The sequence below is a fragment of the Bos indicus x Bos taurus genome, chromosome 22 (assembly GCF_003369695.1).
Source record: "Bos indicus x Bos taurus breed Angus x Brahman F1 hybrid chromosome 22, Bos_hybrid_MaternalHap_v2.0, whole genome shotgun sequence".
Classification (NCBI taxonomy): domain Eukaryota; kingdom Metazoa; phylum Chordata; class Mammalia; order Artiodactyla; family Bovidae; genus Bos; species Bos indicus x Bos taurus.
In genome coordinates, this window is record NC_040097.1 from 12,648,102 (window position 1) to 12,671,427 (window position 23,326).

Consider the following 23,326-nt stretch of genomic DNA (forward strand, 5'->3'; position numbering starts at 1 on the left):
CTTGAAGTGACTTCACCAAATCATGTCCTAGTTCACCCATGACGCTCGTAAGCGAGCCCTAAAGAACACCAAGGTGAAGTTTTGTAAGTTCCTGGAAACTCTCAGCTATGAAGACGAGAGGGGACAAACAATTCTGGTGTTTCAACTTCTAAGCAGAGGGCTGGTACCATAAAGAACGTTAGTAATCTAAACAAGACAGAATGCCACTTAAATTAAAAGTAACCTCAGTTTGCTCACATATGAGACTCTTTGTTAAATGCTTAAAAGGATTACCAGATATGCTATGGTAAGTCACTTCAGTCGTGTCCGACTCTGTGTGACCCCAGAGACAGCAGCCCACCAGGCTCCCCGTCCCTGGGATTCTCCAGGCAAGAGCACTGGAGTGGGTTGCCATTTCCTTCTCCAATGCATGAAAGTGAAAAGTGAAAGTGAAGTCGCTCAGTCATGTCCGACTCTTAGCGACCCCATGGACTGCAGCCTACCAGATATAATTATACACAAATGTTTACAACTTTGGAAAATAGAGAGGACTATCTTAATTAATGAAACAACTAAATCATAGACTATCGTTAAAGGGAAAAAAATCATTACAGGACAGGAAGTTTCCTTTTTTTTTTTTTTTAAGAGATGTTTTCATCTCATGGAATGGAGAGGCATTGTAACATAGTGACCTAATGAATGGATTTTAAGACCTTGTTGCCTGTGTTTGAAACCTGGCTCCTCCGGAAGTTTCCTTTTTAAAAAAAATAATTATATGCTCCTAGAAATAATGTCAAAAACTGGAATACAGAAAATTGAATAATTATTCTCAAGGTATGAATTATCACACAGAAAAGTGAATCTGGGTTGAACACCTTGCAAATACACATTCTGCCACCAGATGGTGCTCCTACATCATCCCTGGGCCAAAAACTAAGGTACTTCAACACAAACGGGAAACAAAGGAAGAAGCAGCTTGCGAGACTAAAACCTGGCCATGTCGTTTGGTATATTAACAGAGCAGTATAAGCAAAGTGTTGCCGAGTGGAAGCCATTTGGAAGTATTAGACTACCTAAGAAAGATATTAACTAGGCTGCCAGGTGTTTACAAGAGTGCCTGAAAAATTCAAACCCTTAATGAAACAAAATTATTTTAATTATTATTGATGGGTTCTTTTCCTTATTAGAGAAAGTGTGAAAGATGTAACTTAAGTAGCACTGTTCCAGAAGCAGAGCTGGCACATATGAGGTTTACCACATTAGGCTTGCCAGATGTGGCCATGTCCACCTTTTCCCTTGGGACTACGTAATGTACCTGAGCAACACTGCAGTCGGAAGATGACCTTCGAGCAGGGCTGAGGTGGTCTTTCTGTGGTTTCGCTGGTCCCGCTGGACCCAGAGAAGCTCTCCTCACTGCAGGGCCTGAAAAAGTGACCACCCCCAGCAGTTCTTTGTGGTGGACTGGCCTCAACAGAAGAGTGCTTTGTACTGGGGTACAGAAGATACCCCAGCAAGGGCCAGCCTAAAGGAACTCAGACAGCATATTCATCATCATTCTGGTGCTGGGGACACCTCAGCTCAAATCTCAGCTCCAGGTCTGTAAGTGTCGTGACCTTGGACAAGTTACTTAACCCCTCTGACCCTCAGTCTCCTCAGCTGAAAAATATGAAATGAGATAATGCCCTCAAAATGCTTACCATAATGTTTGAGCCACTGTCAGCCTTCAATAAATGGAAACTGCTAGAATATGTTGTCTTTAGATAACAGCAATAGGAATGATCGCAGCCCTCAGCCCAGGGCAGCACCATTCTCCTGGCTTCCTCTCTCTGTTCCTGAGAAGAGAGCACTTCCTTGACCAACAGACTCTAAACATGGAAACAAATTAAACTCTCACTTGATTGCTTTCCTGTTTGAAATTTCCCAGGCGTTACTGCCATTCAAAGCTCTCTTGCTCTCTTTTTAGTATCCTTCTTCCTTTTAATAACACAAGTTCCAGATCCAACACTATGCTCATTTTTTAAAAGGCTTGACTAGGAAATTTCAAAAATTCTTCTGAATTGGTTTCCCAAATGGATTACTGATACTGGAAATTGAGCAACACCAATAGCCTCCTTTAGATGAAGGAAACAGAATAATGTTACCTGAGGGGAAGATCTCTTCCTGTGACTGTTTCAGTCGCCTCCTCTCTCTTGCTGATAATGGTCGGTCCTTTTAAAGAAAGTTAGAGTTACTTCCATTCCTACTCACGACTCTTTTTTCTTTTTAGGGGCCACGCCACACAGCATGCAGGATCTAAGTTCCCTGAACAGGAATCAAGCCTGTACGCCCTGCACTGGACCTAGTCTTAACCACTGGACCACCTGGGAAGTCTTCCCTATTCACTCTTCTTATAACACCTACAGTATATGACATATCATCCAGCACTACAGGAAAGAGCACAGCACAAACCTTTAAGGAGTGTCCCTTTTTTTCATTTTTAAAAATTCATTCATATATGTATGTATCTTTGGCTGTGACGGGCCTTCATTGCTGTGTGGGCTTTTCTCTGGCTGCAGAGAGCAGGGGCTACTCTCTACTCGTGTTCGCGGGCCTCTCACTGTGGTGGCTTCTCTTGTTGCAGACCACAGGTTCTAGGGCCCACAGGCTTCAGCTGTTGTGGCACAGAGGCGCACGGGCTTCAGTAGTTGCAGCACACAGGCTTAGCTGCCCTGGGGCATGTGGAATCTTCCCAGAGCAGGGATCGAATCCATGTCCCCCACATTGGCAGGCTAATTCTTAACCACTGGACTACTTCCGTGAAGGGAAGTCTGGAGTGGCCATTTGAAACTAGTTCACATCAGGGTTACAACTACTTGCTAGGATGATCAGAGCCCTCATTTCTAGGAAAAACTCATTTGTCTAAGGGGAAATGGGAATTCTGCTTTCCTACACTCAGAATCCACTTGGTCTCCTTAATTAACTAGACATGACCAGATTTGGAATGATAGAATCTGTCCAGTTCAATCAAAGCTTCTGTTGAGAATCACAAATTTGCACTTTCCAGTGTTTGGCAAAAAGCAGACCTAAGATGTTTTCATATAAAACCTCACAATATAAGCAGGATTTATTTTACCAAAAAGCTTTATAATAAGGTTTTTTTAAAAAATCCAACATATACTCTCACAAACCTTTGATGATGCTATCTCACTGCCCCTCGAACTGTTCACAGATCCAGTGACCACTCTACTTTGGTTTTCAGCATCTTTTTGTGTTGATGTACATTCCATTTTTCCAACAGTGGGAAGAGAAGGCAAAAGGCAAGGCGGAGTCTCTTGGAACTTAAATAATTAACAAAGAGGGAGAGACTATAAATTTCATATACTATCCACCTGCAAAGGTCGCCCATGGGTACATTTATGTATTTGTCAGTGATTCCCTCAGAACTTTAAAACATTGTATTTTGGTGGGAAAGAAACTCAGCCAAAAGTGAATGACCACTTAAGAAACCATACAGAGAGGATACCTGTGAAAGTTACTTCCAGAAATGAGAGGGTGACACGATCTCATGCAGAAGTTGAGGGAGAAACTATTCATTAACATGACATACGAGGAATCAGAGATTCATCTTTGTCGGCCTGTTCCTTTAACTCTCAAAATGAACGGTCCATCCTTGCTGGAGAAGGTACAATTCTTACTTTGCTTCCAACTCACTGACATTTAACAATTAATACTTAGCCTTTCTACCTTTCTCCGTATGTTCCTCAGATTTTGTATGTACCTTTTTGGCACATCATTCTAAATAGAAATGGAGCTTCCTAAAATCTGTTTCACAAGCAGCAGCACAGTGACTTATTCCAATGAGGTCTCTGCTGACCTGTCTCTTTTCTCCACTGTGCTCAGCGTGTTCTCTTTTCTTCTGCCGCCGCTGTCGAGACTGGGAAGGTTCAGACCCAGATCTGTGTGGCTGTAAAGCTGGGTGGATTCTGTCCTGTTTTCCTGTAACACATTCACCACCAACTTGATCCTTAAAGACAGAAAAATGAAATAAACAAACAAACAAAAAACCAAAGTAGAATAGTGAAATAGTCTTTTGAACTTCTAAATGACTGAACCCTCCATATCTATTTTTAAAATTAAAAATGAAAGCAGGAACTGTCTTTCTCAAAATGAATGCTTATTTTCAGTGTTGATAGGCAAAGACAAAATGCTGGCATCAGTTATCTATGTATTCTGGGTTTTCTTCTCTTTTCCCAAATAAAAATAATTTTTTCAGTTACTCTGTTATAACCTGAAACTTCCGATGTTCAATAAAAAATCTTTTATAACTTTTAATAGGTGTTCTATTCAGAAAACTAACAAATGTTTTTAATATACACATACTTCCCATGTAAACATTAGTTCTGCGGATGTCCTCTGTAAACACCATGAAAACACCACGAGTTTGGATTTAGATGGAGTCACATCTCCCTCAACCTTTGTTTCCTCATCTACAAATGGGTACAATGCTTCATACTGATCATGTGAATAATGGAGGATTAGAGAAGACTGGGCACGGTAATACTTAAGACCATATCTAGCACATATTAGATGCTCAGGAATCAGGAGCAATTTCTAGCAGTAGTAAAGATAAATTAACTTTTAAATTATAAAGATCACCAAGGACTTGGTATTTTATTTGGATAGCTGGTTTGAGAAACCAAACATTAAAACAAAATAGCTTCTTACATTAATTTTTAATTTTTAACTATCAGAATATCTAAGTTTTCAAGAAGATGGACACTGGTAATCAAATGTCATTTAATCAACACATTTTTATCAAAAAGCCCACTATGTGGTACATGTTAGAAAGAAAAAGGAAAAATGTGACATGCTAGCTAAACAAGGATGTTACGTGTTAGTCGCTCAGTTGGGTCTGACTCTTAGTGACCCTATGGACTATGGACCACCAGGCTCCTCTGTCCATGGAATTCTCTAGGCAAGAATACTAGAATGGGTAGTCATTCACTTCTCCAGGTGATCTTCCCAACCTAGAGATCAAATCACGGTCTCCTGCACTGCAGGCAGATTCTTTACCGTCTGAGCCAACAGGGCCCAGATAATAAAAATGAGTGATTTAATTCTTAAAAGTGAAATAAATGTTTCTCTGCTGGTATTAAGTATAGAATATTTAAAGCTTACACATACAAGAGTAACTGTTCAAATGAATTAAGGAGTTTTTCCATGAAATCCAATTGGTCTTAAAAAAAAAGTCTCCCACTGTTATCAACAACAATACAATAACAACAACAACAAAAAAGAAATGCCAGACATGAAATTCTATCAAACAAAACAAAAAACCTTGCCCTCTAAAGCCTGATGTAAGAAACACATTTATCAGGAACAAAACAAGAATATAAATTCTTATCACTTCTATTCAACAATGTACTAGAGGTTCTAGCCAGGGCAATTAGACAAGAAAAAACAAAGTAAGAAATACAGATTAAAAAGAAAAAAGGATCTCAATTTGTAGACGATGTGATATTATATTCAGAGAATTCTAAGAAATACATTATTAAAAGGTTATTAAACCAATAAATGAGTTAAGCAAGGCTATAGGATAAAAATTTAATATATAAAAATTAATAATATTTCTATACCAAGCAATATACACTATGAAAATGAAATTATGAAAACAATTCCATTTACAATAGAATCAGAATTTAACAAAAAAAGTACAAGACTGGGACTTTCCTGGTGGCCCAACGGTTGAGAGCCTGCCTTCCAGTTCAGGGCACACAAGTTCAATTGCTAATTGGGAAACTAAGATCCCACATTCTGGCTTTCTTTCTACCCAGTTACCCATTCATTTGGAAGACTAAAGACGAATGATGCAGAAACAGGAACAAAACACACTAATGGAGAATTGCAAGTACCCTATAAGAGGGCAAAGAAGGGATCTAAGAATTCCTCAGGTCCTATCCTTTGGTTCTGTTACATTTAAACTCTTACATGGAAATAACAGATTTTCCTAAAAGCACAAGAACACAACCCACATCTTTGTAACTGCACTGTTCAATCCTCTCTCTGAAACCAACACCTTGTGCATGTCACTCACCTGGTCTTTTGGTAAATTTTGGTCTTTGTTTAGGGGCTGCAGAGGCTTCATTGGGTCATTCCTTTCTCCAGTGACACAGTGAGAGGATGATGTGGGAATTCGGTTTCCAGGTAGAGCACTGGATTTACTGTTCTGCAACGTCTCCGTCACTTGAGAAACATTACATTTACCTTCCAGTTCATTAGAGGCATCTAGGTGCCCTGGTGGGTTCTCTTGAACTAAGCCGTCATTCATTGAGTTCCTCCTCTCTGTAGGTAAGATGTCAATATTCACCCTACTGATTGTGGCTAGTGAGTCCACAGTATTGCTTATGTCTGGTTTGTAGATGTGGTCTTTCAGACTTGTGGGTATCTTCAAGGGGCCAATGACTACAGGTTTCTCCTGGAACAAACATTTGTCTTCACCCTGAGTGAAAACACGCTTCCAAGTTATTATATACACCATATAAAAAATTTAACTCAAAATGGTGCTGCAAGTTCCTCAGGAAGTTAAACATGGAATAATCATAAGGCCCAACAATCCCACTCCAAGGTATATGCCCCAAGAACTAAAAGTACAGACTCAAACAGGTATTTCTACACCAATGTTTATAGCAGCAGTATTCACAATGGCAAAAGATGAAACAATCCAAATGGCCATTAGCAGGCGAATGATTAAATAAATATGGTGTATACATATAACGGAATATTATAAAGCCATAGAAAGGAATGAAGTTCTGATAACATGCTACAATATGAATAACCTTTGAAAACTTGCTAAGTGGAATAAACTAGGAGCTAGACATAGAGGAAAAAATGTGTATGATTCCATTTATATGAGGCACCTAAAATAGGCAGATTCAGAGACAGAAAGTAAGTTTCTGTCTGCCAGGGTTACCGGAGTTTGGGAGTAGGAGCAACAGGGAGCAACATTTCTGTTCGGAATGATGAAAGGTTTTGGAAGATATGGTGAACGGCAGCACAACATTGTGAATGTAATTAAGACTACTGAATTGTATGCTTTAAAATGGTACAAAATGAAATTAATTGGTTAAAAATAGTATAAATGCCAAATTTTACATTGCATATGCAGGAGACGTGGGTTCGATCTCTGGGTTAGGAAAATCCCCTGGAGAAGGAAATAGCAACCCACTTGAGTATTCTTGCCGGGGAAATCCCATGGACAGAGAGGCCTGGTGGGCTACAGTCCATGGGGTCACAAAGAGTTGGACACAACGTAGCAACTAAACAACAATATTTTATGATAATACAAAATTGTGAATGGATCAATATGTAAATATATGAGCTAAAACTATAAAAATCCTGTAAGAAAACACAGGCATATATCTTCATGACCTTGGATTTGGCAAGGGATTCTTAGATATGAGTATGGGCAACAAAAGAAAAAACTATATATTAGACTTCATCAAAACTGAAAATTGTGCATAAGAGAATATTATCTATCAAGATATTGAAAGGACAACCTACAGAACAGAAGGAGATATTTCTAAATCATGTATCTACTGAGGGTCTAGTATCCATACTATACAAAGAACTCTTAGGACTCAACCATAAAAAAAAAAATCCAATTAAAAATGGGCAAAGGACTTAATAGATATTTCTCCAAAGAAGGCTTTCAAATAGCCAAAAAGTTCTATATCATTAGTCAAGGGCAAATCAAAATTACAATAACATACCACTTCACATCCACTAGGATGGCTAGAATTGGAAAAATAGAAAATAACAAGAGTTGGTGAAGTTGAAGAGAAATTGGATTTCTCAGGAATTTCTGGTAAAAATGTGAAATGAAACACTAATGAAAAACAGTATGGTCACTGCTCAAAAAGTTAAACATCAATTACCACATGACCCAGCAATTCCCTTCCTAGATATTACACCCAAAAGAATTAAAAACAGATACTCAAACAAATATTGTACACAAGTGTTCGCAGCAATAGCCAAAAGATGAAAACAACCCAATATCTACCAGTGAATGAATGGATAAACAAATTATGGTATACAAATACAATGGAGTATTACTCAGACATAAAAATAAATGAAGTACTGATACATACTACCTGGATTAACCTCAAAAACATGTTAAGTGAAAGAAGTCAGACACAAAAGTTTACATATTGTATGATTCCATTTATAGCAAATATTCAGAACAGGCAAACCCGTACAAACAGAAAACACACAGGTGTTTTATAGGGACTGGACGGAGGAGGGAATGAGCAGTGACAACTTAATGAGTATGGGGTTTCCTTCTGGGTGGAGAAACTGATTTGGAACGATGTGACAGAGGCGATGGCTACACAGTACTGTGAATATAATGAATGCGATTAACTGTTCACTGTAAAATGGTTAATTTTATTTTATATAAATTTCACCTCAATTACAAAAACCTTCTTGAAGTTATTACAGCACTGACTTCACCAACATTTTATTAATAATAGGCATTTGATTAACTTCCCCAGTATTCCTTCTTTATACTATAAAATTAACAGAAATCTAATGAAACTTAATCATTTCACATAGAATAACTAGCTTAGGTAACCTATCATTTTAATAATTTCTAGAACACATATCCTTTAAAAAGAGACATACCATTACATATGTCTTGGAGCTCTCAGAAGAGTGTGATTGAAGGGGAACTACTTCATGACTTAATTCAGCCTTTCCAGGAACCACTGCAGCCACAGGCTTGGATTTAGAGTCACCATTTTTAACATTATTTTTGGAGGTTTTTCTTTATGAGGAAGAAAGAGGGAAAAGTTATTATTAATACAATGAAGTTTAAAGGTTTCTATATATGTGAGGAAATGTGCATACATGTTACAACTCCTTTGTAGAACTTCTCCTTTTTTTTTCCTTCTTTTATTTTTTGGCCACACCACACAGCTTGCAAGATCTTAGTTCCCTGACAAGAGATAGAACCTGGCCCTCCTGCAGTGGATGTCTGGAATCCTAACCACTGGACTCCCAGGGAATTCCCATATAACTGCTCCTTTTATGGAGAAAAGTCTTCTAAAAACCAGGGAGCATTCAACAAAACACTTGACCAGTAATCTTCAAAAACAATGATGGTCATGAAAAACAAAGAAACTAAGAAACTGTCAGAGATCCAAGTTGACTAAAGAGAAATGAGGAGTAAAATGGTATGCTGGACTGGATCCTAAAGCAAAAAGAAGGACATTAGTAGAAAAACTGGTGAAAGCCAAATAAAGTCTGTAGTTTAGTCAACATCAGATACTGATGCTTTCTTAGTTCTGACAAATGTACCATGGTCATATAAGATGTTGACAAGGGGAACTGAGTGAGGGTTATATAGAAGCTCTCTGCTTTATTTCTGCAACTTTTCTGTAAATATAACATTGTCCTAAAATTTTACGTCTATGAAAAATTGCCTCACAGTTAGCAATACCAGGATTATTTTCAAGTTTCACGTTTGTAATAACACACAACTGCTCTGCCAAGTTTAAAAGTAAAATGATTAGTATACTCAGCCTTGACTTGCAGAATAAATGTTTACAGGAATAATATCCCCAACTGTTTTACAATGGAGCTAAACCTTTGGAGAATTCAAGGAGAGCATGAAGACCAAAGGTACAGAAGGCCAAAGGTCTGCTGGTGGTAAATTATAGGCAATGTAAACAAAAATATGATCCTCCTTTATTCCCTGGGGCCTTTCTAACATTGCCTCCGAATTAACAAGTCAAAAGGCAGAGACTGTGAAGGTCTTGTCCAGCTCTAAGTCTTAGATCCTGGAACACCTATTCAGTGAAGGTAGGACCTGCAAGTCAAAGAATTCTATATGAGTGAAGAAGGAACCTTATAAAAGCCCTATGAAATTTGAGTACTATTTTTTAAATGCGACTATTATCTTACACAGCACATAATGTAATAGGCTTCTTAGATGATCTGTCATTTTAATATGATTTGTGAAACATAATCCTTTTAAAGGACTCATACTCAATATGCTTTGGAACTCTCAGAGGAATGTGAAAGTGATTCCTCCAATGGTTTTCCAGATTTCTGAGTTTACCAATTAAGCAAATCTCAACACTTGTTCTAATCATGCAATTCTACTTCATGTTTTTAAAAAACTCATCATAAATTATCACACATGAAAATTATAAAAACCACCCTCTTTTATTCCATCTATTTAGCCCAGCTATTTGCAAGGGAAATATCTTACGCCTTCGTGGCCTCCAAAAACAAGGATATTTGGCGCTTTATGTAAGGCTGCCTCAAGATGCTCCTCACAGAAGGTCTTTCTTCAGGTCTCTTGCTCAGCATAGTTCTTATCAGTTCTGCCAGCTCTGGGCTGTAATCTTTTGGCATTGGTGGCAGCTACAAAGAGAAATCAAACCACAGGGATGACTAACAGTCTTAAGAAAAGTAAAAGACAGTAGAGATTTCCCAATGTACATTTTTAAAAATCATTATCCACAGGAGCAAAAAATAGCCAGCATCTTAGTTTACAGAAAGCTGACCTGGCATCTTGGTTATAACAGCAAGTTGTACGATTATAACATTTATCTTTCAAACCACCAATTCCATTTGAGGACTGTCTCCTTTATAAACAAGAGCATGAGTTCCTAAAGATTTAGATGCCAGGATGTCCACTTCAGTGTTGTTCTTGTAGTAGTGAATGACTGGAAACAACGTAAATGGCCATCCACAGGGTACCTGGGGAATACAGTATGGTGTGTGTGTGTGTGTGTGTGTGTGTGTGCATGCACGTGCATTCAGCCATATCCAACTCTTTGCGACCCCACAGACTGTAGCCCACCAGGCTCCTCTGTCCATGGGACTTCCCAGGCAAGAATACTGCAGTGAGTTGCCATTTCCTACTCCAGGGAATCTTCCGGATCCAGAGATTAAACCTGTGTCTCGTGTTGTATAAAAGGAGAGAGGGTTAGCGCTCCCCTTGACAAGGATGGAAGAGGCTCTCGGGCCTGACAACATGCATACGGTTAAGGCATTGCCACCTACTTCCTGGCATCTAACCACTGTTTTTCCATTTCATGCCAGTCAGAATGGCTGCTATCCAAAAGTCTACAACCAATCAATGCTGGAGAGGGTGTGGAGAAAAGGGAATCCTCTTACACTGTTGGTGGGAATGCAAACTAGTACAGCCACTATGGAGAACAGTGTGGAGATTCCTTAAAAAACTGGAAATAGAACTGCCATATGACCCAGCAATCCCACTGCTGGGCATACCACCAAGGAAACCAGAATTGAAAGAGACACGTGTACCCCAATGTTCATCGCAGCACTGTTTATAATAGGCAGGGGATGGAAGCAACCTAGATGTCCATCAGCAGATGAATGGATAAGAAAGCTGTGGTACATATACACAATGGAGTACTCAGCCATTAAAAAGAATACATTTGAATCAGTTCTAATGAGGTGAATGAAACTGGAGCCTATTATACAGAGTGAAGTAAGCCATAAAGAAAAACACCAATACAGTATACTAATGCATATATATGGAATTTAGAAAGATGGTAACGATAATCCTGTATGCGAGACAGCAAAAGAGACACAGATGTATAGAACAGTCTTTTTGACTCTGTGGGAGAGGGCGAGGGTGGGATGATTTGGGAGAATGGAATTGAAACATGTACAATACCATATGTGAAATGAATCACCAGTCCAGGTTCGATGCATGAGACAGGGTGCTCGGGGCTGGTGCACTTGGATAACCCAGAGGGATGGTACGGGGAGGGAGGTGGGAGGGGGGTTCAGGATGGGGAACACGTGTACACCCGTGGCGGATTCATATTGATGTATGGCAAAACCAATAAAATATTGTAAAGTAATTAGCCTCCAATTAAAATAAATAAATTTATATTAAAAAAATAAATAAATAAACCTGCGTCTCTTGCATCTCCTGCATTGGCAGGTGGATTCTTTACCACTAGTGCCACCTGGGAAGTCCCATACCCTCCTAATAAAATACCAGGTAGCCTTTAAAAAAATAAAAGCCTTACAGATACCAACCTGGAAAGATGTCCCTCATATGCTAAGTCAGAAAAGCGGGTTGTGTACAACAGTGTGTGTAGCCTGACTTCACTTCAGTTACTTTTTTAAACATACACACCCAGAGCAAAGTCTGCATAAAGACAGGGAAAGCCAGGAAGGCTATGCAACAAATGGTCACCAATGGTTATCTCCAAAGAATGGAAATGGATGACAACGGAGAGAAATTTCACCCCTTTCCTTTTTGGTTCTTTAGTGGAATTATTAAGTAGTGGATGTAAAAAGCAAATTTTACTTTTGATGTGTTTTTAAATTTTTTTTTCAAATTAAAACATTAAATATGTCTTGGTGTAATATTAAAATCAGTAAGTGATTCATAGCCTCAAAACTTAAAGGTGTGTGGATGCCTGATACTGCAGACAGCAACAAGTCTCATGAAATTCATATATAAAATTTGTCACTCTAGCATCTATCTAGTGATTATGATTATCAAAGGAACAACAAGTTCAGACAGAGCAGACTCATTGTAAATGGCGTTCATTTAACCATAAGGTACTTAGGAGACACTACCAATAGGCTCAGGGCATGTGCACATCCTGAGGCTCTAAGGTTGCGGTTTTCAAGAAGCCAATTCTTCAGACCCACTCAGCCACCTTAAATTAATATCAAGGAAAGATCAGTTCCTTCTCCTATAGTTCAACCTTCCCCACACATGGGACCCACCATTCTTAACTATCCACCCAACTATCCCTTTTACCAGTAGCTACTTTCAAAGTTAGATTAAATTAACCTTGCTCCGTATATTAAAAACAATTAGTTCCAAAATATTCTTTACCTTTCCTTCAATAATCCGATAAACTAAAGAATTCATGTCTTTTGCATTGAAAGCATGCTTCAGGGTGGCCATTTCATAAACACAGCATCCCAGAGCCCAAACATCAGACTAGAAAAAAAAATTAGTAAGTGGTGAAATATCAGAATGCCTTATTTACATTTTCCTCTTTAAAAAAAAAGACATTTTCCTTAAATTGATTCACAGAGAATTCTTCTGACTTAATATTCTGATGGATTCTAAAATTATGACTACTGCCCTAGAGACAAGGTGAGCTGGCAGAAACAGCCCAATCCTACCTTGTAGTTGTAGGGTTTGTTCGAAAACAGTTCAGGGCTCATATAGTACGGTGTGCCAATGAGGGTGCTAGCCATGTCACAGTGGTTCTCAAGCACGCGGGCAATTCCAAGGTCACCCACTTTGATGATATTTGTTCTTGTCAGGAAGACATTTTGGGTTTTTAGATCTCGGTGGAGGATGTGTTTTTCATGTAAATACTGAAGAAAAAGAACATTGTATTCAATATAAATACACTTGTCAACTTATTTTTGACTTTTTATATACCATCAACAACTGTGTAAGTTAAAGAGCCTTAGTTACCTATACATCAAAACATTATTGCTATATAGTCTGTAAACAAAAGGTCTAATTCACAACTTTCCAAAGTAAGAAATTAAGTTCTATGCATTAATTTGCCCAACTTCCTTCACAATTGTTCCCTGGTGCCTTGACAGTCATACCACCTAGCATTATACAGACCCAGTTAAAAAGCATGCTTTCAAACTGCCATTGAAGGTAGACAACTTAGACAAAGTTAGATGAACATTCCTCTCAGGCTCATGAAATCTTCAGGTTAATAATGTTTTCACCTATAATAACATCACTTTTATTTAGAGTGAAAAAACTTATATTTAAACACAGTAAACTCTGGACAAGTCAGACTAGTCCCAGAGTGACATTTCATGAACAGTCTCACTTTTGAAAATATGTATATTAAAACACAAACATATTTCACATTTATGCTAACTCTGCCACAGCAGAGGTAAAGCCCAAAGCCCCAGAGTTTAGGCACATTAATTAGCTTAACCACCATTCAGTACGATGCAGCTGACCAACAGATAACAAATACGGTCATTCTTTGGTTTTTCTCAATTAAGTGCCCTTAAAATGGATTTTGCTATAATATTTAAATGAATAAAGAACTATCTTCCCCAGCCATCAGATAAAATCCATGTCTGCTTCAATATAGTATTTGCTTATTCAGAAATATTCCAATGCTAAAGCAAGAGGGACTAGGTCATCATAATTGGAGTTTTTAAACGTTTTTTCTTTTTTTTTCATGAATAAATCTGGGGAATCATTTCCCTAAAATCCCCCCAGCCATCCTTCTGTCACCTTGGAGCAAGTGAAATGCTCTGAGTCCCGACAGTACCTGCAGAGCCATGGCGATCTGAACAAACCACTCCACCACCTGACTCTCAGGCAGAAGCCTCCCTTTCTGCTCTTTGAGCTTTCGGTACAGATCACCTCCTTCACAGAAGCCCATGACGATGTACAGCAAACCGTCCCCACCCTCCCACGACTCCTTGTAGGTGACAATGTTGGGATGCTTCAGCTGAGACAAGAGCTGAGCTTCCTGTTCAGCAGCTCGCCGCTCTCGGCTGGAGGCATTTCGGAGGTTCAGCTTTTTGATGACATACTGCAAAGAAAACACATGTTTTTACAATATGGAAACAAACATACAGTATTATAGATTCAAACATATTTAAGGTGTCTCCTAAGTGTCCTCAAAAACAACCTTGTGGAGACTGCTACATAACCTATTTATTATTCACAAAGCACTAAATTGGGGAAAACATTTGTTATCATTAACAATACTTTTTACAGGTTAGACTTAGAGCAGGGTATGGGGTCACAAAAAAATTTACACTTTCCATCTGCATTTTACAATTTCATTAGTGGTTAAAAATGAGTCCACATTAATATACCACTGAATCAATCATAAAATCTGTAGAAGAGATTCTTTAACCTCTTAGTTCCTCCTACAAAGGTGCATAGAATATGACTTGAATATACATCTGCAGACAGAATGGGTTCATGGATCACATTAGATTCTCAAAGGGATCCATGGTCAAATAAGGCTAAAAATCACTTATCCTCAATGTCCAAAACCATTCTTACTTAAAAATAAAAAAGTCAATGTCCTTCAGCACCTAATACATTGCCCTTGATCAACTGATATACCAAACAATTCATTATTCAACAAACACCATAAATGTGTTTTGCAAAATGTAAACTACTGCTCAACCATGACGCGCTATTATTACTGCCAGTATTGCATCCTCAGCTCAAAAAGTCCCCACTCCTCACTGCCCAATGAATAAATCTCTTCTGCCTGCACTGGTGTTCCAGGCAGAGTGACCAGCACCTGAAACAAGGCAAAACAGGCAAGACGACCTTATACTTATGGGGACATCTCCTCCCAGTTTGTCTGGGGCAGTCACATCGTCCTGGTGTAATTATTAATAGTGCCTCCTTTCAGTTTTCAAATTGTCCCAGTTTGTCCCAATACATTACATGCTCATCTTTTTTATAAACCACATTAAAGAACTGGTTCATGATCCTGAGGGTACTGGGATAAAGTGCAACATTAGAGGCATGTTTCAGAATGATCATTGAGACTATAATGAAAATGATGAATTGGAGAAGGGCAAGTATAATGACAGGGAGGACAAGCCGGAGGCTATGGCCACAGCTTAACTAGAGATAATGATGTCCTGGATGGGAAAGGTACCCGTGGAGATGAAAAGAGGCCAGCTGGCTTAGTGGACAGACAAATAAGGTGGTGGGAATGAGGGAAGGGAAAGGGGGATCCCAGAATGACTCCCAGGTATCCAGCTTGGGCAATGGGATGGTTGGTGGTGCTACTCCCTGAAATGGGGACCGGGAGAGCAGGTTTGGAGGAAAGGCAAGAAGCTGAGTTTTAAGAGTTCAGTGGTCTCCAGGTCCGATGGAGTATGGGGCCCTTCACTGAAAGAGAAATCATTTCAGTTCAGTCACTCAGTCGTGTCCAACTCTTTGTGACCCCAGGGACTGCAGCATGCTAGGCTTCCCGGTCCATCACCAACTCCCGGGGTTTACTCAAACTCACGTCCATCAAGTTGGTGATGCGACCCAACCACCGAATCCTCTGTCGTCCCCTCCTCCTGCCTTCAATCTTTCCCAGCATCAGGGTATTTTCAAATGAGTCAGTTCTTTGCATCAGGTGGCCAAAATATTGGAGTTTCAGCTTTAGCATCAGTCTTTCCAATGAATATTCAGGATTTCCTTTAGGATGGACTGGTTGGATCTCTGAGCAGTCTAAGGGACTCGCAAGAGTCTTCTCCAATACCACAGTTCAAAAGCATCAATTATTCAGTGCTTAGCTTTCTTTATAGTCCAACTCTCACATCCATACCAGAGAAAGCAATGGTACCCCACTTCAGTATTCTTGCCTGGAAAATCCCATGGATGGAGGAGCCTAGTAGGCTGCAGTCCATGGGGTCCTGAAGAGTCAGACACAACTGAGCGACTTCACTTTAACTTTTCACCGTCATGTACTGGAGAAGGAAGTCAACCCACTCCAGTGTTCTTGCCTGGAGAATTCCAGGGACGGGGGAGCCTGGTGGGCTGCCATCTATGGGGTCACACAGAGTCGGACACGACTGAAGCAACTTAGCAGCAGCAACTGCACATCCATACGTGACTACTGGAAAAACCATAGCCTTGACTAGACTGTCCTTTGTTGGCAAAGTAATGTCTTTGCTTTTAAACATGCTGTCTAGGTTGGTCATAACTTTTCTTCCAAGGAGTAAACGTCTTTTAATTTCATGACTGCAATCATCATCTGCTGTGATTCTGGGACCCCAAAAATAAAGTCTGTCACTGTTTCCACTGTTTCCCCATCTATTTGCCATGAAGTGAGGGGACCAGATGACATGATCTTAGTTTTCTGAATGTTGAGTTTTGAGCCAACTTTTTCACTCTCCTCTTTCACTTGCAGCAAGTGGCTTTTTAGTTCTTTGCTTTCTGCCATTAAGGGTAGTGTCATTTGCATATCTGAGGTTATTGATATTTCTCTCGGCAATCTTGATTTCAGCCTGTGCTTCATCAAGCCTGGCATTTCTCATGATGTACTCTGCATGTAAGTTAAACAAGCAGGATGACAATATACAGCCTTGAAGTACTCCTTTCCCAATTTGGAACCAGTCTGTTGTTCCATGTCCAGTTCTAACTGTTGCTTCTTGACCCGCATACAGATTACTCAGGAGGCAGGTAAGGTGGTCTGGCAGTCCCATGTCTTTCAGAATTTTCCACAATTTGTTGTGATCCACAAGTCAAAGGCTTTGGCCTAGTCAATAAAGCAGAAATAGATGTTTTTCTGGAACTCTCTTGCTTTTTTGATGATCCAACATATGTTGGCAATTTGATCTCTGGTTCCTCTGCCTTTTCTAAATCTAGCTTGAACATCTGGAAGTTCACAGTTCACATATTGTTGAAGCCTGGCTTGGAGAAATTTCAAGCATTACTCAGCTAGCATGTGAGATGAGTGCAATTGTGCAGTAGTTTGAGCATTCTTTGTCATTGCCTTTCTTTGGGACTGGAATGAAAACTGAACTTTTCCAGTCCTGTGGCCATTGCTGAGTTATCCAAATTTGCTGGCATATTGAGTGCAGGACTTTCACAGTATCATCTTTTAGGATGTGAAATAGCTCAACTGGAATTCCATCACCTCCACTAGCTTTGCTCAAAGTGATGCTTCCTAAGGCCCACTTGACTTCGCATTCCAGGATGTCTGGCTCTAGGTGAGTGATCACACCATCTTGGTTATCTGGGTCATTAAGATCTTTTTGTATCCCTCTGTGTATTCTTGCCACCCCTTAATATCTTCTGTTTCTGTTAGGTCCATACCATTTCTGTCCTTTATTGTGCCCATCTTTGCATGAAATATTCCCTTGGTATCTATAATTTTCTTGAAGAAATCTCTAGTCTTTCTCATTCTATTGTTTTCCTCTGTTTCTTTGCACTGATCACTGAGGAAGGCTTTATCTCTCCTTGATATTCTTTGGAACTCTGTGTTCAAATGAGTATAGCTTTCCTTTTCTCCTTTGGCTTTCACTTCTCTTCTTTCCACAGCTATTTGTAAGGCCTCCTCAGACAACCATTTTGACTTTTTGCATCAGGTGATGGCAAGAGTGAACATCGACATTTTAGGAATCAGTGAACTAAAATGGACTGGAATGGGTGAATTTAACTCAGATGGCCATTATACCTACTACTGTGGGCAAGAATCCCTTAGGAGAAATGGAGTAGCCCTCATAGTCAACAAAAGAGTCTGAAATGCAGTACTTGGGTGCAATCTCAAAAATGACAGAATGATCTCTGTTCGTTTCCAAGGCAAATCATTCAATATCAGGGTAATCCAAGTCTATGCCCTGACCAGTAATGCTGAAGAAGCTGAAGCTGACTGGATCTATGAAGACCTACAACATCTTCTAGAACACCCCAAAAACATGTCCTTTTCATTATAGGGGACTGGAATGCAAAAGTAGGAAGTCAAGAAATATCTGGAGTAACAGGCAAATTTGGCCTTGGAGTACAAAACAAAGCCAATCAAAGGCTAACACAGTTTGGCCAAGAAAACGCACTGGTCACAGCAAACACCCTCTTCTAACAACAAAAGAGAAGATGCTACACATGGACATCACCAAATGGTCAACACAGAAATCAAATTGATTATAGTTTTTGCAGCCAAAGATGGAGAAGCTCTATACAGTCAGCAAAAACAAGACTGGGAGCTGATTGTGGCTCAGTTCATGAACTCCTTATTGCCAAATTCAGACTTAAATTGAAGAAATAGGGAAAACCACTAGATCATTCAGGTATGACCTAAATCAAATCCCCTATAATTATACAGTGGAAGTCACAAATAGATTCAAGGTATTAGATCTGATAGACAAGAGTGCCTGAAGAACTATGGATAGAGGTTTGTGACACTGTACAGGAGGCAGGGATCAAGACCATCCCCAAGAAACAGAAATGCAAAAAGGGAAAATGGCTGTCTGAAGAGGCCTTACAAATAGCTGAGAAAAGAAGAAAGAGGAATACTTGCCTTTAGGTCCCGGGAATGGATGCTCTCACGGAACTAAGGATAGCTGGGGAAAAGTGTGCAGATTAAGAAAGCCAACTACGACTACAAAGAGAGTGCCAGGGAGTTCGGGGCGCATATGACAGGAAGGGCTGTCCTAGTCTTGATGGTCTGGGACGATTTTCCTGAGGAAGTACCATCCGAGGTGCGAGGTGCGTCCCCTTCACACAAGCCGGGCTCAGCCCTCGGACGGCGCCTTCGGAGAATCCCTGCCTGCCCCCTTCCCTTGCCGGGCCCCAACTCCGCCGACCTGCCTGCCGTCCCGCCGGTGCCTCACAAGCGTCACCTCCCCGTAGCTGCCTTTGCCCACGACACGCAGGTAGCAGTAGGCGGTCAGGGGCATGATCCTGGCGCGGACCCACAGTCGGGATGCGGCGGCAGAGGTGGGCGGGGCGGCGAGCGGCAGCGGGAGACTCCGCTCATGCCCGAGAGGATGTGGTACCCGCGGCCGCTGAGGCGCCCTTGCCCGGGCGCCAGAGCGGAGGCCCGACCCACCGCGACGCCGCTGCCATAGCGATCCCGGGGGGCGAAGCCCTGCGCATGCTCTGCGGCCTGGAGGACCTACCACAGAACTGAGGCGTCTAGCGGCCAGAGCGACCGCGCGAGATATGCGCGCGCACCCTCGGCCTCAGTTCTACTGAGGAACTTCCGGGTTGCCTGCAACAAAGAAGCACAAACGCTTCCTGCTAGTGAGCGTTTATTTGCTTTAAACGCTTTGCAGGTATTCCCTCCACAAATACATATTTACTGACTGCTTGCCGTGTGCCATGCCGAAGAAGTCCCTGCCTTCCAGGAACTCACATTTCTATTAGGGGACTGAGGACAGACTAGATTCTACAAGTAACATTTGTTATATTTACTTTATCACAAGATAGTTAATGTATACATACAGCAGTCTGTCTTAATTTTTTGTGCATTGCAAAATTGGAGATATCAGTACACTTCGCTCCTAATAATTCAGCTTGCATATTGAGAACTGCGAAAGATATTCAGAAGGACTCCATTCAAACCCCTGCACTAATTGACTTGACCAAATTTTGATATGGTTTCTAACAACTTAAGGCAGCATCCCTAGAGGACTGGCCCACCTTAAATGGCCTGCTTGTGAAAGCTCAAAGCTGCCAAAAGAATTTATCATTTGTTCCAACCAGTATCTCCCTTTCCTAAGACATTTACCTAACAAAAGTTAAAATTGTAAATCGTGTGTGTGTGTCTGCTTACAACCCCAGAGTGTCTTTCTTAAGGTCTTAAAATCCAATTGAAGTGTAAGATTTTTTTTTTTTTTTGGTTTATTTTTCCCAGTTTGGGGGGATGGGGTTGATATTGCCCCTGTTGAGAATGCATAATATCATGCATTCATGCTAAGTTGCTTCAGTTGTGACTGACTCTGTGCAACTCTATGGACTGCAGCCCACCAGGCTCCTCTGTCCATGGGATTATCCAGGCAAGAATACTGGAGTGGGTCCTCCATGGGATCTTCCCAACCCAGTGATCAAACCCATGTCTCTTAACGTCTAACCTGCACTGGCAGGCACGTTCTTTACCACTAGCAGCCACCTGAGAAGCCATGTTTGTTTTTGTTAAAAAAAAAAAATCCAAGGACTTCCGTTGTGGTCCAGTGGCTAAGACTGTTACAGAGTCCAAGCTCCATGTGCTCGCTGCACTGACAGGCCATTTAGCTTAGAGATGAGGTGTGAAGGCAAGGAATACAACTTTATTCCAAAAGGCAGCTGACAGAGAAGATGGCAGACTTGTCCAGGTCTGGATGCCGGGTTCTTTTATAGAACAAAGAGAGGGAGGAGTTGAAGAAGTAAAAACCATTATCTTGCAGATGTCTCCTGGAATGGCCAGCATCTTGGTTGTTCAGTTGCTCAGTCGTGTCCAATTCTTTGTGACCCCATAGATTGAAACACACCAGGCTTTCCTGTCCTTCACCATCTCCTGGAGCTTGCTCAAAATCATGTCCATTGAATTGGTGATGCCATCCAACCATCTCATCCTCTGTTGTCCCCTTCTCCTGCCTTCAACCATTCCCAGTATCAGGGTCTTTTCTAATGAGTTGGCTCTTCGCATCAGGTGGCCAAAGTATTGGAGCTTCAGCTTCAGCATCATAAAGGTGAAGATAAAGAACCCGATTGCCAATGCAGGAAACGTAAGAGATGTGGGATTGATCCCTGCCCAAGGAAGATCCCCTGGAACAGGGCATGGCAACCCACTCCAGTATTTTTGCTTGGAGAATTCCCATGGACAGAAAAGCCCGGTGGGCTACAGTCCATAGGATCACTAAGAGTCAGACACAACTGAAGTGACATGGCACACAATAACAAAAGTGATGAAAAACAAAGGTTAAAGTCAAAGAAACAGATCCACCTTGGAGTCAGAATTGGCTCTTGCCTACAACAAGACTCTATGCTTCCAGTGCAGAGGAGCACACATTTGTTCCCTGGTCAAGGCACTAGATCCTGCATGTTGCAACTAAGAGTTCGCATGTCACAACTAAAAATCTGGTTATTAGAACTGTTAGGAGAAGCACACTGATTGAAACCGCCCACCCTGGCCAGGTACCACAGTAACTATTTGCATGAGTTGTTTTATGACAGGTGGTCCTGGTAAGGAACAGGGAACTAATAAGCCTCCACCAACCAGAAGAGTTCAGGAAAGGTCAAAAGGAGACACCACCTGTCTGACCACCTCCCAGAATCCTCTCTGGCATCCATCTTGGCTGAACAAGGTGTGCACCACCAGGAAGAACTCTGAGTCAGAATGATTGGCTAAGGATAATGTGGAAACTAATCCCATCACCATAAAACCTGAGACTGCAAGCCATGTGGCAGAGTAGTTCTCCTGGATTCCCTTACCCTACTGCTCTCCACCCGGGTGCCCTTTCCCAATAAAATCTCTTGCTTTGTCAGCACATGCGTCTCCTCAGACAATTCATTTCCGAGTGTTAGACAAGAGCCCAGTTTTGGGCCCTGGAAGGGGTCCCCCTTCCTGCAACAGAACTAAGACCTGGCAGAGCCAAATAAATAATAATAAAAAATAAATACTAAAAAAATTTCAAGTTAGTAAAATAAAAGGATCTTATAGTCTTGTTTTTTTTTTGGGGGGGGCCTCACTGTGTAGCATGTGGGATCTTAGTTCCCCAAACTGGGATGGAACCCGTGCCCCCAGCTTTGAGTCTTAACCATTGGACTGCCAGGGAAGGCCCAATTATCCATAATCTTTTGATGTTAGACTACATATCTTTTTTTCCAGCAGAAAACTGTGTATCCTGGCTCCTCCCTTACCTCATGAGGGCAGTTCTTCAGAGCTGAGAGGATGTCTTCCAGGCTATATGGTCCACAGAAAGATTCCCTGAATAAATCTCAATTAAAAGGGGCTTCCCTGGTGGCTAAGTGGTAAAGAATCCACCTGCCAGTGCAGGAGAAATGGGTTAGATCCCTGATCCGGGAAGATCCCACATGCTTCAGAGAAACTGGGCCTGTGCTTCACAACTACTGAGCCCACAAGCCGCAACTACTGAAGCCCACGTGCCTAGAGCCCGTGCTCTGCAACAAGAGAAGCCACTGCATTGAGAACCACGTGCACCACAGCTATAGAGTAGCTCCTGCTCTCTGCAACTAGAGAAAATCCCCACATAGCAACAATGACCCAGCACAGTGAAAAATAAATATCTTTTTTTAAATCTTAAAAACTTTTAGATTTTTGGGCATTTTTCTTCAGTCAATGTCCTTAATTTTCTTTAAGCCAGTTAAATAGAATTTTTAAACAAATTATTTTGGCAATACTTTCTTAAAGTAGGAAAAAAACCACACATCTACAACATGCATATGGAAACACACATCAACATATAGACTGATGCAAACAGAGAGCTTATAGCTTTTGTTCTAAAATTTTAGCCATGAATCAGGTGCAAAATTACAAAATTCACTAGTTATAGAAGAAACTGGATCCAAACTGTGTCTTTGGCAGACGGAATAAGTTAAGGTTAACTGCTCAAACGGCTAAAGCTTTTTACTAATATTTGTGGAGAAGACACTTAAGATTTTTCATTTGCCTTAATTCCAAATTAACGGTTCCCCTTTTGTTTCCTTCCGATAAGAATTATCTCTTTGAAGTTACCATTTCAAAGAGATAACCTCAATTAGACTTCTGGAGAAGACCAGATAAGAACATTACATCTCAAAGGCACAGAGGAAATGCATATTCTTCCAAAGACTTTTGTTTGTTAGGTGCAGAATTTTTAGCTTTTTGAGATAAAATAGGGCAGGTTTGTGACACTGTACAGG

General features: G+C 40.7%; 1 protein-coding gene and 1 non-coding gene across 6 annotated transcripts in view; one reads left to right on the forward strand and one right to left on the reverse strand.

Annotated features, from left to right (window-relative positions):
- The window catches only part of NEK4 (NIMA related kinase 4), a 28,651-nt gene extending 8,977 nt beyond the window's left edge, over window positions 1-19,674 (reverse strand). For 2 of the 5 annotated variants that reach the window (XM_027523410.1, XM_027523409.1), the window contains exons 1-11: window positions 19,288-19,674; window positions 14,283-14,549; window positions 13,150-13,347; window positions 12,854-12,961; window positions 10,229-10,383; window positions 8,638-8,779; window positions 6,053-6,457; window positions 3,833-3,982; window positions 3,147-3,296; window positions 2,121-2,187; window positions 1,295-1,401 (exon numbers count right to left, since the gene is read on the reverse strand). In XM_027523410.1, the coding sequence (XP_027379211.1) occupies window positions 1,295-1,401; window positions 2,121-2,187; window positions 3,147-3,296; window positions 3,833-3,982; window positions 6,053-6,457; window positions 8,638-8,779; window positions 10,229-10,383; window positions 12,854-12,961; window positions 13,150-13,347; window positions 14,283-14,549; window positions 19,288-19,380 (1,842 nt within the window). In that variant the 5' untranslated portion in view covers window positions 19,381-19,674. The remainder of the gene's footprint in view (window positions 1-1,294; window positions 1,402-2,120; window positions 2,188-3,146; window positions 3,297-3,832; window positions 3,983-6,052; window positions 6,458-8,637; window positions 8,780-10,228; window positions 10,384-12,853; window positions 12,962-13,149; window positions 13,348-14,282; window positions 14,550-19,287) is intronic. The other 3 variants (XM_027523412.1, XM_027523411.1, XR_003507834.1) reach the window with 2 other exon arrangements.
- On the forward strand, window positions 10,929-11,054 carry LOC113881104. The gene has a single exon (XR_003507956.1). It is a non-coding gene; the product is annotated as a U6atac minor spliceosomal RNA (small nuclear RNA).
- Window positions 19,675-23,326: the final 3,652 nt, after the last annotated feature.